General features: G+C 29.1%; 1 protein-coding gene and 2 non-coding genes across 3 annotated transcripts; 2 read left to right on the forward strand and 1 right to left on the reverse strand.

Annotated features, from left to right (window-relative positions):
• Nucleotides 1-1,379: 1,379 nt before the first annotated feature.
• Nucleotides 1,380-1,587, reverse strand: LOC122270508 (small nucleolar RNA U3). Its single transcript, XR_006225835.1, has one exon. It is a non-coding gene; the product is annotated as a small nucleolar RNA U3 (small nucleolar RNA).
• Nucleotides 1,588-2,540: 953 nt separating this feature from the next.
• LOC107446719 (uncharacterized) lies at nt 2,541-5,383 on the forward strand. Its single transcript, XR_011637614.1, has 3 exons — nt 2,541-2,736; nt 4,562-4,653; nt 5,323-5,383. It is a non-coding gene; the product is annotated as an uncharacterized protein (transcript).
• Nucleotides 5,384-6,891: 1,508 nt separating this feature from the next.
• On the forward strand, nt 6,892-7,365 carry LOC139424815 (mitochondrial inner membrane protease subunit 1). The gene has a single exon (XM_071185783.1). The coding sequence runs from the start codon at nt 6,892-6,894 to the stop codon at nt 7,363-7,365; it is 474 nt and encodes a 157-aa protein (XP_071041884.1).
• Nucleotides 7,366-16,401: the final 9,036 nt, after the last annotated feature.

Genomic DNA, 16,401 nt, shown 5'->3' on the forward strand with positions numbered 1-16,401 from the left:
ATTCGTAATTGTTTTAAAGACTTTGTCAAGAGTTTGTATAGTACTGTAATAGTTAGCGCAAATTTTAAAATCGATTAATAACGAAAAATGAGAAATAAATGGGGAGAATTAAATATTCGATTATTAAAAAATTTATTTAAGGTTTTAAGTTAACTAAATCAAAAAATTTATAATTGTATTCCGTTTCCCCTATTCATTTAGTACTTTATTTGATCCATTTCATTCATTTTCGCACCTTAACTTTCTGTTTTCCACACAACCAAATTTGTCGTCGCAACTAATAAAAGCATTCATTTTAAATAATTCTTATTATTTAACGCAACACTTAAACGAAAATGTAGAGTGATAAATATTGGGAGCATATTTAATTAATATTGAATATATAATGAATTAAATATTAAGATAAAATTTGACTTTGCTCATTTTTATAAAAAAATTTTATAAATATTCATTTCCATAACCAATTCTAACTTAAACATCTATTGATTTCAAAGAAATTTCTATTGAGAATAATATGTTAAAGTAAATAAATTCGTTTTACCATATTAAAGGCAGGAGGTTTAAGATTGAAGTGATAAAGATAATAATCTAAAAAACGTAAAATATGAATTCAGCTTAATTTTTTGAGTTAGCAGATACGTAATAATTCGTTTCTGAAGTCCACTGTTTTTAACTTATGACTTTTGCGTACCCTTTCTAAATTTTATGTAGCGCAGTGTACCACTCATAAAAAAAATGAATGCATATTTTACTGTAAAAAAATTTTTAAATTACATTTTTTGAAATTTTCGTTTGTTGCAAGATATTTCGCATAAGAACGCGTACCCCCGCTGCACGTTCCCGTACCCCTGGGGGTACGCGTACCACACTTTGGGAAACACTGCTGTAGTCTATTGTACCCTAGAGCAGTGGTTCCGTAACAATAATTCCAAAAACCCTATTTCAGTTGAAAAATCACTGGGATTCCGAGATTACGAAATTTTTTTCTCTACATTATACAAAATTTATATTCAATTTTAAGTAATATTGCAGATACAGCCGACAAGGGGGTTTTAGTGGTTAGAAACTCTCTGTTGTCATCTTGAAGAATTAAGTCACTTGCCGATTGATCAGGAAAAATTCTTGATTCATGAGAACCTATCCCATGGTAACAAGAAAAGTAATACATAACGAAATCTCCATAAATTAAACATAACACCTCGCTCTTTCCGTAACACTGATATCTCTATTATTCTAGGGCCAATATTGAAAAATCTAGACATCTCAAAATAGTCGCCCTGGTGTTTGACCTCATGAAATACACATAAGCCAATTTTGAATCCAACTGGGGGCAAAGTTAAATTGGTGGTGGGAATGTTCCTTCCTTTTCAAATATTTTAACCACTCAGAACGAGCTTTCTCCATCTATTTAGCGCAATGCCAAACAGTGCGATCATCAATGTTGTTCATCCCACTTTAGGAACGAAGCAACCGCTTCACGCTCAGGAGAGAGCCCCATTCCACATCATCGTGGTTGGGTTTTCTGCGAAGTTCGGTGAGTGAACTCGCTAATCATACTATAGAAATGATCCTATGAAGTATGATCTTAACTTGTTATCGATTTTGGTAATACTTATATTTAAAATTCAGTAATAATTGTTGGTATATATTATTCTCTGCAAAATTCTTTAATGTGATTTTAGACTTTATGCTTTGTAAATAATCTTTAATGTTTCGCATTTAGGCACAACATAATTAATACATAAAACTATTCATGAATTAATTACTCTTCATTCTTTTAAAATTTTCTTGAGACTGAATGGCGATTGACATACATTCAAAGACGTTTCTAAGAATCTGACAACAATAGGCGAACTTTTCAGGTTACGCCTACTATTGGATTTTACTTTGAGAAAACAGACAAGACACATTGCTCTTAATAGGTAGCAATGTAAAGTAACGCCTATTTCTACTCAAAGTTTGACTCAGGATATGGTCAATGGTCATCATTCCTGAATAAAAACCGTGGAGTAGTTAAGCTAGCGTCTAACGTTATATTTGATGAAATTTTATCAATGCAAATATCAAACCTGACAAATCAATTTTTTTCAAATTTTGAAGATTTATTGCAAAGTTGTGGAGGAAATTACAGACTACAGTAATTAAGAAGAAAAAAACATGATAAACATTAAAACAATTTCACAGCATCATCTCTTCTCATCTCTTGTTCAGTAAAATTAATGTCGATAACCCTTCATCAGTGTTGTAGACACATATCTTTTTATCAGTCAGCATAGTAATAGATTTGCATAAAATTAAATTCTTTTAAAAAATTATAATTCTCTTTTTATTATCGTAATTCCTCTTCTTTTTTTTCTTTCTTTTTTTAGACTTTTATTATAAATTACCACATTAGGATCAATTAAGTTGATGCACTAAAGAATGTGCGACCAAGATGAAAAATATGTGGCAGTAGAAATAAGCCCAGCAAATAATTCTTTTAATAAAAATAAGCTTTCAGCCGTACAGAAATAAGAAGACAATGCCGTATTTAATAAACAAATAAAAAGGAAAAACCACTTAGTATGAATGTCATATTAGTCAATTTATCTTATAATTCCAATTACTTAGTATTTAATTTTTTTGTTCAGAAAAGAACGATTTCTTTTAATCAATAGAATATACAATTAAGTATAAATTCGTTTTTGTATTTAATCACTTATATTTGATTGAATTAATCAAAGAAATAAATTACTGGTGAATAACATATTACATTCTACCTCTTATATTAAAAATTTTATATAATGTCTATTCATTAAGTAAAGATAAAGAGTAGCCCTCTGTTATGGCTGTAGGAAATACTTTTAGTCATGTTTTTTGGTTATTAGACTTACAATTTATTTGTTTTCATGGAAAGTTAATCTATTTATCACATTACCGATTGGGCAATTCCATGATGACTGATGTTACAAAAAGTTTCTTATTTTTTACTCTTTTGTTTTCCTTGATAAATATGTAATATTTTTCAAAACGTTATAGGGGATGCTTTTCAGTAGCCTAATATTATTAATGCAAAGAAAGAGGGATGAAAATGAAAAATGCTTTATTTAGAATATAAAATGTGACTGACGTTACATAGAAAGGACATGGAATAAAAAAATTTTGCTCTTACTTTGAAATTCTCCTCCTAAAAGCGATAGTGGGGTTATTCTTTTAATTAAAAAAAAAACTTTAAAGTAACAGGAAACATTAAAATTACACATGAAAGGCCATATAGGAAGCGGCAAATAGAGAAAAAGCTATTGTCACTGATGTTACAATTTTTATATGACTGATGTTACAATTACAAACTGTATTAGAATTTTCAGGAAATTCATTATTATTACAAAATATTTGAAAGCTAAAATTTTTGATTTTGTTTCTTAAATAGTAAAAAAAAAAAAAAATGTGAGATTTGTTAATCGAGAGATGCTATTGTTTGTTTTTTGTATCATGAAATTGCCCAATAGTTACTACAATACATATTATTTTATTTGGTGAATACACATGTAGATCATCCCTTCTCACTAGCAGAAATTTAAAAAAAAAAATTTTTTTAATGCTTCTTTCAGATTTGTATTTTTTTTTATCCCTTTCTATTAATAATATTTAATTTAAAGCTCAAGTAGTTTTTGGTCATTTAGATTTATTAATCAATACTAATTTTATTTGTTGACTTATTTTGGTGTTAATCTTGTACCAGTAGAGGTCAATATTGAATTTTTTTTATTTGATGGTGCCCATGTATACAAAAGTCAAAAATTTGTACAAAGACGTAGTTTTTCAATCTTTTTATATAAAAGTTTAAGTGCAATGTTAAGTTACTTGTATCCATTAACAATTTCTTTACCTAAAAAATAATTTTTACTTGTGACAAAAGGAAATTTAAGCGTTAAGTGCAAGAGTACAAAAAATTAGAAATGCCTTGAAGCTTTTATGTATTCATTGCTTCTTTTCTTTTTTTATGTATAAATCAGGGCTCGAAAAACCGCCCGTCCTCGGCGGTCAAAAATTCCCTGCGGACAATGAATTTTTCGAATCCGACGTCCGCGCGGTTGGCCATTTTCCCGTTAATGTTCGTGATACATTTTCAACTTTTATTATCTTACAAGATTGATGTTTTCTCTGTCCGGGAGTACTGCAGAGGTTGAAAAGGACTTTTCAGCAATGAACTTACAAAAAAACACATTACATACTGGTCTTAAACAAGAAGCGTTAAACACAATTTATGAACATCTACCTAAATGGAAAACCCTTTTCAGATTTCTGTGCCGAAACCTCTGTAAATCATTGACTTGATTGTGGAACTGGCAAACGTCATATTTGATTCTTTTCAAAAACGCAGTACCCTCGGATGAATTGACCTTTGTCATTTAAATTATTTCATAAAAGAAATACTAGGTTACTATTAGTAACCTAGTATTTCTTTTATTACTGTATATTGTAATTCTAGTATTTGTAATCCTAGTAACTACTAATTCATTGTGCAATTTATATAAATGTTTGTAATGAATAAGAGAAAATTATATTTTTATTTATTTAGAAGCTACGGGTTAGTTTCAAAGGAGGACGGGTATATTGTTGGACAGGCCGTCCTCTGGGACGGGTAAAATTTCTGAGTTTTTTCGAGCCCTGGTATAAAAAATTTTTTTTGTAAATATTATATATTATTATGTACAAAAATGTTTTCCTTTTTAATTACCTTCTGGTATTAATCTCCATTAAACGCTAATTTTACGATTAACTGACACTAAAAGCTAGCTAACCAGTTAATTTAGATGAAATATTTTCAATTCTATCATTTTGAAATAAAATATCTTAATATTTATGAAACCTCATCTTAGTATGTATAAGAGATGAGACCAGCTCATAATCTGAAATTTTCAGGCTTAGTCTAGCTTATGATAAAATTGTTATTGCCTTTCTTATTACTTAGAAATTAAACAAAAATATGAAGCATAAAATAAACCTTTCATGGGTTAGGCTCATTTGGTTTGATTTTCGATAAAACCCATTTTAGATTGTGAAATTCTTCGCTTCTATTACCTGTTTCTTGTAACTCTCTTATTTGTTTGTTTTAAATCATAGAAAATTAACTATTTATTTATATGTTAATAGAAGCAAATTGGACTCTATAATAATAATCTATAGGAGATCCACCTGTAAATATTAAGAAATAATGAATTGTATTCAATGACCTATCTAGATTAAAAACAATTCTCTATCAGCAATAATCACCTTAAAGATAATCATATTGTTGTAAAATTTAAAAGAATTATTATAAAGAAAAAATAACTTTTGCAGGTTCCACTGATATTGTGTTGTAGATACAGCTTGTCACCAGCAGAAGAAAATCATGTTCTATAATGTGAGATAATACTATTTTTTTAACAATTTTTTAAATTATTTGATTATTTTTTTTTAAAAATTAAAAATAACTTAATGAAGGTTTGATAGAGAACTTTTTTGTTTCACTGCAAATTTAAATGCAATGTAATTCTGTTTCTATAACAGACTGACAATTAATCTCAAAATAATATTACAAAATCCTCATTTGTTATTTATTTTTATGAAACTAAAAGATTGCTGAGCTTATTTTTTATGTATTTGTAAAAGATTTAATTAAGCTTGGTATATTTTCTAATTTTACCATCTTTATAGAATTCTTGTCTTTATACTTTATCATTATTATAAAATTGAATTAAAAAATTTTTGCCATAGAATTTCTATTAAATAAGGAAAATTTCTTTTCATCTTAATATTTGTGATAATAGATAGTTGCAATAAAGAAGAAAGCTTTGTCAGAAAATAAGGATTTGACAAAAAAATTAAGGCAGTGGCCTCGTGAATATTAAAGTTCTCTATAAAATTATCTGTTGTAGTTTATAGCATATAATTTAATGCTTGTATATTTTTCTTATTATTATTGAAGTTTTATTTTTGTGTCTACTTTCTTTTATTTTTCAACTGTTTTGAATTTGCAAACTGTATGAGAGAGTATTTATCTTTATAGTGAGAGAAATTTTACATAAAAAGATTTGGATCTTCTTAACTGAAGAAGGCAGACATGCTTAATATCTATTTCGTAGAAAAATGATTTATTTTAGGATTAAGATATGCAATGAACATAATAATTTATTTTATAACATTCTCTATTATTTAAAATTTTAAAAAAAGTATTTGCTAATTTATTTTTCCACCTTAAAAATCTTTTTTTTTTTTTTTTTACTTTGCTATTTAATCAAAAGTGTTCTGATGCAACTGCAAATAAAGTGTAAAACAGTTTTACAAAACTATTAAAATATTCAGAGATATTTTGTGTGACAAATAGCAGAATGATTCCAACTGTCCACATAATGTTTCTGTATTCATTTACAGATTTTGAATTATTCCAACTCAACATATGAATAATAGTTCACCATATTAAATTGTAATTTATGAAAAGCAAGTCATTGCTCATTTTTTTTATTTCACAAAAATTTAGTTTTATTTAAACATAAAAGGTCTTATTATTCCATTTTAATAAGATATAAATGCTTAATATTTTTTATGCATGGTATGTAAATATTCTTCTTTTTATTTTAAAAATACTAATAAATATTAGTAAAAAAAAACAACTTTTTTTTTTATATGTATTACATAATATATTTTGTACTAAAAAACTGTTAATATAGAACTTTTCATGCATTTGATCGGTCTCTTAATCTTAATATAATAGCTTCAAATTTTCAGTAGAATTTTAAAATTTAATTTGATATAATTTTGCTAGTATGCATGTTAATCTCAGAAATTATTTACATATTTTTTTTTTGAAACTGTCTAGTGTACACTCTCTTTTATTTAATTAATTTCATACTATATTTCTTCCAGGTAATGTCACTGGGCTGGAAAGTAATTAAAACATTTACTAAGAGAAGTGTGGTTGCTACGGCTTATATAGGTTATGTTGGTTGTGTCCTTCACTGCACTCAGGAATATCTGACCGATGTTGTGATTTGTCAGGGACCTTCTATGGAGCCCACCCTTTTTTCACATGATGTAATATTGACTGAACATCTTTCCATCACGAGGAAAAAGATTAAGAGAGGTGATATAATTATTGCTAAATCTCCTTCAAATCCTAGAGAGTACATCTGCAAGCGTATCAAAGGCATTCCCGGTGATAAAATTAAAAAAAATTTAACTACACATGTTGTTCCTCTTGGTCACGTCTGGTTAGAAGGAGATAATCACTCTAATTCTACGGACTCTAGAACTTATGGCCCTGTACCAATAGGGCTTTTGAGAAGTCGTGCTTTATGTAGGATTTTTCCTTTTGAAAGAGCTCAAATGTTTTCTAAGACTTGAGTCCATGTGCTGTGTAAATGAATGCTTGTAAATGTTTATCCTTTTTAGTTGATAATAGGCAAGTTTTCTAATGTGGAACCAGAAGAGCATGCTCCATTTCACTTCAACTTTCTTTTTTTTTTTTTTTTCAACTTTCTTTCTTTCTATTTTGTAAATATTCAACTTTTCAAAATATACAGTTCATAGTTTCTCTGCGACATCGTAAATCTTTAGTTAATTTTAATAGTTATTCTTTCAATATTTAAAATAATTATATAAAGGAAACTATAACGATATAGATTTTAAAGCTTCATGAGTAATTAAATTAATATTTTTCAGAAACTTAGAATTGAAATTGTGTGAATAAATGGTTAAATATTTTTGATTCTTTAGTAGCAAATGGTTGAGTTTTTTAATGGGGAACCAGAGGAGCATACCCCAATTTCCTTCAGCTTTCTAATTCGTAAACTTTCAACTTTTCAAAGTATGCAGTTCATAACTTTTGTATGACATTGTAAGTCTTTAATTAATTTTAATAATTCTTTTCTCAATACTTAAAATAATTATGTAAAGTAAACTATAACAATGCAGATTTTAAAACTTCACAAATAATTCAATTCATCCTTTCCACAAACTTAGAATTTAGTTTCTGTGTTGCATAAATAAATGGTTAAATATTTTTATCCTTTGGTTAATAATGGGTGAGTTTTGCTATGTGGAACCAAAGGAGCATGCTCCAATTCACTTCAACTTTCTATTTTATAAACCTTCAACTTTTCATAGTATGTAGTTCATAGTTTCTGTATGACATTGTAAGTCTTTAATTAATTTTAATAATTCTCTTTTCAATACTTAAAATAATTATGTAAAGTAAGCTATAACAATGCAGGCTTTAAAACTTCACAAATAATTCAATTCAATTCTTCCTATTTAGAAAATTTGGATTTATTCCCTCTGCTAATTGGTTTTCACAAATTACATTAAAAAATTATCGAAAATTTAAACTTGCTCCCTGATTCCAATTTTTATTACAAAAAAAGTAATATTTTCTATCCTAATGTTTCAAACATTTTATTTATCAAAGTTGTTGGTCCTCCTTGGCAATAAACCGAGGAAAGAAAAGGCTGTTATCTTTGTTTTCCAGCATTTAAACGGTTTGAACTTTTGCCTCTCTTTACATTTGGCAGAAGTTTTAATTATTTGTAGCATAATTTTTTCAATTGGATACTGGCTTTGTGTTATAGTACTCTCCCAATATTTATGCTCGTGAATCATTATTTTTATTGATTGAAGTGTAAATAAATAACTGAACATTAAATCAAAGACATATTATTTAAATGTAATATTAATTTTGAAATAGTAAAATAGACTACTCAGTAAGTTTACAGTTCTTTAATTAAATTTTTCTAAAATTGATCTTACATACAACTTGTTACATACTGCATGATACTACTTGTCAACTTTTCTCCTTTTTTTAATGTGTTGCATTATTTTATTCCTTCTGTATTTAAACCAGGCATAGCTTTTAACACTATTTAATTTTGTTACCTTAAAGTATACTTTATGTTTTAAATCTCATTTATTTAGTCTGATGCATATCAGCTGCATGTTGCTCTTATATTTTTGAACATAAATTATGTCTAGGAAATGAAATAGGTATACTCTTTTACACACCTTGACAAAAACTAAAAGAAAAAAATCTGTATATTATTGTAGTGAAAAATTTCACATAAGCATGGTGAATTTTATTTCTATAGGCTTTGATCACAATGTTTTAATAGTGTCCATTTGGTTAGCTAAAGTAATAAAGCTAGAAGTACCCTTATAAAAAATCTTCTGTGCATTTATTTTTTTTCTTTTCCTTTTTTTTTCTATTACTCTATTTATATTGTTTGAAAACTCTACTTTTAAAAAAAATGTGTGAGGTTCCAGTTTAGTATCTAGTCTGTAAATCATGCCTTATAAACTAAAATATAAAACTTATCTACATGCCTGTTAGATTGTCTTTACAAGAATATCAGTTTTTAGACTTCATGAACTCATTATTTATTATTACTCTAATGTTCCTAATAAATAAATTATAAATATTTTTTAGGCTTTTAATTCTTTACACTTTTCTTTCTTTATTTATTTAAGACATATGTTATAACGAAACTAATCTTTGGTAATATCCGTTCCTCACAAACTTTTAAGATAACCTGGTTGGTAGGGTATGTTAAAGGGATCGTGGGTTTGATCCCTACCGGCCAAAGACTCCCCATGTAGTAAATGGTGACTGATGCACGCTAAAGCTGTCGTGTCACAAAGTCCTCCATTTTACCTCTGGATCAATACCTCTGGGGGTACTGATCCAAAAGCTCCCTCGTCTTTTGGATTGGGATCAAAATTACAAGGATGCGAAGTTGAACATTGGTAGTCGTAGACCGAGAATCCGGTTGACTGTTCAACGACGGTTATAAAATCAAATATAAAACTTTTAAATTAATATTTAAATTTTTAAACCTCCCAATATTAAAAAAATTGAAAAAGCTGCTGCTTTGGGTGTTCAACGTTACATTTTGTTTTGATTTACAAAAAATGTACTGGGAATATGATGATATAAAACTAATTAACATTTGATAGTTGTTTCCAGAACTATTAACTGTTAAAATTGTAGTAAAAAATGCCTCGCCAGTGGTTCTGCAGTTCACAAAATGACAACCAAGAATTGAAATTTCTCAGGCTGAAAGGACTCTTTTTATTTGGAATTTCACCTTAGCTTTTATTGAAATTCTTATTCATTTAAATGTTATTGCTATTTTTAAAGCTTTTTTTTAAAAACTTTTTTTAATTTTTTTTAAAATAATAAATATTTACCCATTGTTTTTGAAAAATTTATCTCCCTCTAGATCTTTATTTGATTAGGTTGCACTTTAGTTAATGCTGAAAATAACAAACGAGAATTTTCATTCCCTACGTATATGTAGGTTATATTGATATTCCATGTTCTTTTTTACAATACTGACTCAAATGTGTGCTTTTTTTAAGACATTCACAGAAAGGGCAGAAAAAATAAAAACTTATTCTGACTATATTAAAGACATGGGAGAAATTGTTTCTTTTTCTAAAATGGCAAAACTCATTGAAATCATATTTTATGAAAATGATAAAAACTATGGTTATGGTAAAAACTATATGTAAAATTAACTACTGTGCTGTGTGCCAACCTTGATATTGCTCACAGCATTTTCGAACTTGGAGATCACGTTCAGCTATAGGATCCGACTGTGCCCAAGATTTTTGTAGATTGCATGCTTGCGGGTGTTGGTGGATAATCAGTACAGTGGTGGATGATCATTACAGTGGTGGGTGATCATTACAGTGGTGGATTACCATTATATCGTCCGACATGTAAGAAGTTATGCAGAAGATTAAAAAAAGTCAATCGAATGACAGGTAAGGGAATTTATCATGGCCAGAAGGCTGCCCAACGCAGATCAATTTGCACAACGACCAGTACGGCATTGCTTATTAATGCCTTTATTCACCTGAGACCATGTTTACTCTAGTACTTAGGACACCAGATGAGTTATGGAACAGAGTACTCTTTGCGTGTGAAAGCAGATTTTATATGACATCCTATTCTGGACACATATTTATCAGGAAAGAGTGGGGAAATACACAATTAACTTTTCAACATCATCAAAAGGTGCATGTATGGAAATGCAGTGTTCTCGTTTTAGGTAGATGCTTGATATCCTTATTGAAATTTCCAATGTGATTCAGTCATCGATCTGTTCAAATGTGCCCGAATAAAGTTCCTTTTTATTTTTTATATTTATATCTATTTTTTTATACAGATTATATTGCGTCTTGAGGATGTTGGCAGTATAATTCGCATCGATATAGAAAAGTTGTGCAGCGTGTCAGTACAAATGTAAGCAAAAACAAATCTCGAGCTCTTGACCTTTTTCGACTTCCCGTTAGAACGTAAACAGCTGCTTACTACAGCTTATTGTACGAGGCGATATTTTCAAGCAGATAATTTTGTTTTTAATAAATGAAGTTGATAACATAATTTCTGAGCTCAAATATGCTGCATTTCATTACACATTAATGTTGTTAAGTAATTCTGGAGAATTTAAAGTGAAAGTTTGTTTTAGTTAATTATCGATGTATTGTAAAAAAAAAAAGGCAACATGGTTGCTATATTTAACTCGCTTTTTAAGCATTCCTGATTTGGCTTCTTTTGATTTTTTTTATTTCTATTTGTTCTTGTTGCAAGCAGTGCACAGTACATATGTTAGTTATAGTATTTAGTTACAGTAAGAAGACTAGGTTTACTTCGCAAATTTTTTTTAAAATAAAGGTTCCCACCTAACCTGGGAGTAATCGCTCTAAAGGGGGCGACATGGCTCCTCAGCGAGGCGATAATCATCAGGGGGCGATGAGTATTCAAACGGAAAAAAATGCAATTAATAATAAAGAGCCAGCGAATCGCTCTTCATCTGGGTCTCATCAACATATTTAGCTGAAAGTAGATTTAGTTCGGTCGTCCAGCTTCTCACAAAACAAAGAAGTATGTTGCACATTTGCTTCAAATGAGACCTACGCGTAAATCTAACGAACATAAAGCCTGATATTCAAGCTTTAACTGAAATTCAAAAAGCACAAGGCAGTCATTGAAGAAATGAAAACAAACAATTGAGTTTTCAAATTTTCAGTTTTTTTCCCCATTAACGTTTCCAATTTTTCCAGATTACATTAAAAAAATTTATTTAAAAAAATTCACTCTTGTTTCAGTTATTTCGCTTCAATTATCACCTCTTTTTGGAGGAAAAAAAAGTGAAAAGATACACTTTCTTTTCTTATAAAATTTTCTACAAGTGACTGGATAAAATTGCTTCATTATTAACTTTTAATTTGAATTTAAATCAGGTATAATTTAGCATGTATTCAAATTTACTGATGCTCACTTGCAACAATGTATGTTTTTTTTTTCAATCAAAACGAGAAAAAAAAAATGAGGGGGCAATAGATGTCAGCTACCTTTTAGAAGGTGCGGTGGGCAATAAACTGTTGGGAACCACTGTTTTAGAACTAAGAACACATTCTACATAGTGAACACGTTAGAGCCGTGATGGCTCCGGGGATAGAACGATCGCCTTCCAATAAGTGACCTGGTTCGAACTCCAGCAATGGCTGGTAGATGCGAATTCCGCATCCGGCTTGTACCGACCACAGTGCTGACGTAAAATATCTTCAGTGGTAGGCGGATCATGCGTTAGAGTCCCATTTCCGTCAGTCTAACCGTGTGAGGTTTCCCTCGCCATGTAACGCAAATGTGGGTTAGTTCCATCAAAAAGTCCTGCACGAGGGCAAGATTCTCACAATACTTGATCTAGGAGTTCTCTTGTCTTCTGGACTGGGTTCAGAATTACAAGGTTAAGAAGTTCAACATTAGTAGTCGCTAACCCAAAAATTTGGTCGGTTGTTCAACGACGGTTATAATATAAAATGGTGACCACGTCGAGCAAAATGTCCTCAAAATATGCCAGATGCTGTAATATGGAAATATGGACGGTAAAGAGACTGCACCGCTCACTGGTGTCCATAAAAATGTATCGTTCTTGGATTTTACACACCAAAGTATTAGTTATTCCTTCTATACAAAATAACAATCATGAATATTATCAATAATTTCAACAACATTTACCTTTTTTGAATAACTGTCATAAAATTTCAACTACATTAATATTTGAACTGTGAGCAAAAATGTCTCTGCATTTCTACAGCGTTGAAAACCACATCAAATCAGTAAACATCATTATAAGTTTATGTATAATGGTTTTCAAAATAACTTTAAAACAAATTTTTAACGCAACAATTAAATTATAACTTTGCTGCGACCTTAAATATAAAATTAAATTTTGTTGGAAAGTTAAAAGATTTGCAGTTAGTTTTTGTATTTTAACAATATTATTTTTATTTTATTTAATTTGTGGGTTTATATCCTTTAGTATAAAGGTATTATACTAAGTTTGCCACACGCCCTGAAATCATCCTTTTAGACGAAAAAAAACTTATTCAAATACGCAACAGCATTTAAATATTTTTTTTACTGAAGGAAATTTTTTGTGTTCAAACTTTTCCTGTTTCTTTTACTTTTATTTTATTTATTATTATTTAGAAATAAAATTTTATTTTCAATGAGCTAGAATTCAGGGACCAATTTATGTACGGAATACATGCAAAATCCTCCAATGTGAAATGAAAATTTTTTTTAATGAGTTTTCCCTGTTATTTTTTTATTTATTTTTCTGACAAATTCCCTTACTTTTTTTTCTAAGCTAACATCATACTTAAATTTCAAAAAATATTTTTTGTTTAAAAAAAATTTAATCTCAGTTAAAATAAAAACAATGATTAACAATCAACAGTCAATGCTTTTCCGAAAGATATTTAAGACAATCTAATGCAAAACACGGACCTATTATTTTATATTTCTTTTTATTTTATTACGCCATTTAAATAATCATTTTTTTAATAAGACGTCACGATTTTTTTTTTAAATGCTTGTTAACTAATAGACAAAATGTTCATGCGATAAGAAATAAATGATAAAATCTAATATCAGTTTCTACTCATTATTGTACATATTTGACTAACTTACGATAACGGAAGTACACCATGCATGTATTATCATATCATCCCCATTCTAAAGTGATGGTGCTATTCTGTTATTTATGGAGCCTCTGAAGAAAAAAAGGAACTAAAAAGAGCTTGCACACTTTTAGATTGCAACAATATTTATCGTTCATAGTTAAAAATAAAAAAAAATAGCAATAATAAATAAAGAATGTCGAGTTATTAGCGTCGCGGCTGCTGTTCTAGAAAATGTTCGCCTTGCAAACTTTGTTGTGAACACGTTTTTTTTTTTTTTAAATTTGTTTTATGCTTCTGATCTAATGATCATATTTTCGCGTAATAAGACTACTCAATCAAGGTTCGAGGACCCCACCTAAAATATGCTAATAGAATAGCGCAGGCTATATTTTAAGTTTCGAGGTCAGAAACAAAAATATTCTTTTTCCAAAAAATTTTGCCTTTTTTCCCCAACGGATTTGGATTTCAGACTCCCAAAGTATTGGGGGGGGGGTGCCACAATGTGGGAAATATGCTCCCAATAATTAGGGTAGAAGAACGGTTGAAAATATAGCCTTAATGTTAATTTTATTTTTTGCATATTTCACCATGATATCTCGAAATGTTTTTAAACGAATCGAACATTTTTTGTAAGTAATTATAAAATTCGTTTATTCGAAGATAATTTCATGCAAAAGATAATGTTTTTTTCGCTCACTATATTAAATTAAATAATAATTACTTATTAAAAATTATCTTATAGCATATTTCCCACATTGTGCCCCCCCCCCAATACTTTGGGAGTCTGAAATCCAAATCCGTTGGGGAAAAAAGGCAAAATTTTTTGGAAAAAGAATATTTTTGTTTCTGACCTCGAAACTTAAAATATAGCCTGCGCTATTCTATTAGCATATTTTAGGTGGGGTCCTCGAACCTTGATTGAGTAGTCTTATTACGCGAAAATCTGATCATTAGATCAGAAGCATAAAACAAATTTAAAAAAAAAAAAACGTGTGGGGAAATTTTTAAAAAGAATTAATTAATTTTTAAAAGAATTAAAAGGTTAGTTTTCAATTTTCTAAAAAATTCTAGAATTTATAGGCATAAAAAAACGAACTGGGAGACCAGAAAATCGCACTCGCTAACAAAAAGAATGATTGTAAGGAGAGCTTGTCAGAAAAAAAAGAAACTGCAAATGAAGTTAGAAATTTTAATTTACCATGTTCATCAAGAACTGTTCAAAAGATGTTAAATAAATATTCTCATCTTTTTTTATATATATAGAAAATTTGTGTCACGTCCACCTCTTACAAACCATCATAAGAGAAGAAGAATTAATTTTGCAAAAGTAATGCATTTCTGTTTGTTAAAAATACTGATATAAATTTTTCTGGTTAAAAAAAGTATAATCTTGATGGACCTGATGGTTTTTGGTACAGTAAAACTTGTGTAAGTTGACCACTTGTGGTGCATTGTTTTAGTGGTCAACTTAGACAAGTGGCCAACTTATGTGTCATTGTTTACTTTTTCGCTGCTATAGATGTAATTTTTTTTTTTTTACTTGACTTAAAAAATTTATTCAGAAAATATGCAAATGAATATCTTAAGAAATGCGTTTAAACCTGAATGAACTTCAATTTGATACATATAATTCTAATATTTAACTAATTTTTTTTAAAAAAATTATTTCGTTAGTTATGCATGTGAAGCGTTTAATAAATATAATTTCTTAAAATATCAGAACACGAGAACATGCAATTTGAAAACTTTAACAAAATAAAATTATTTGAACACTTTAAAATTTATTTACTACACTTAAAGATCAAAGACCATAAATAAAGGATCAAAGCATATTTCAGAGCATTCATTTATTCAAATGCTCACTATTGCGACTGGAAGAGCAACTTTTCAACTAACATACCTGTTTTCAATGAACGGATGAAAGAAATGGTCAAAAGCTGACCCCTTACAGTTTCCCCTGATGGTCAACCCACAAAAGGGTTTAGATTAGCTTTTTACACTATTTCACCAAACAAGTGAAATTTTAACACACATTGCCAAAATGACAGAAAATTTTCTGATTTTTTTTCCTGGTCAACTTATGAGGGTTTTATAATAGAATTCCATAATACTCCTAGACAAAATTGACTTATTTCAGTGGTCAACATACAAAAGATAGACAGGTGGTCAAGTTTCAAAGGTTTTGCTTCTTTATATTGTATAGGAAAAATTCCGTTCCTGATAATTGAAGTCAACTTATGCAGGTGCCCAACTTACAAGGGTGATCAACTTGGCAGGTTTCACTGTATGATCTGAGAAAGACTAAAGAAATATTTTACGAACGTATGGAACAAATAGAACCACTTCAATTGTCTTTATCAACAGGAAGAATATGTTGATAGGTTAGAACAAAGTTTGTTACCTGAAGTGCCG

Source organism: Parasteatoda tepidariorum, chromosome 9 (assembly GCF_043381705.1).
Source record: "Parasteatoda tepidariorum isolate YZ-2023 chromosome 9, CAS_Ptep_4.0, whole genome shotgun sequence".
In the NCBI taxonomy this organism is placed as follows: Eukaryota; Metazoa; Arthropoda; class Arachnida; order Araneae; family Theridiidae; genus Parasteatoda; species Parasteatoda tepidariorum.

What these genes read in the sequence shown, in the direction of transcription:
- LOC139424815 (XM_071185783.1), top strand. Translation starts at nt 6,892, where the DNA reads ATGTCACTGGGCTGGAAAGTAATTAAAACATTTACTAAGAGAAGTGTG.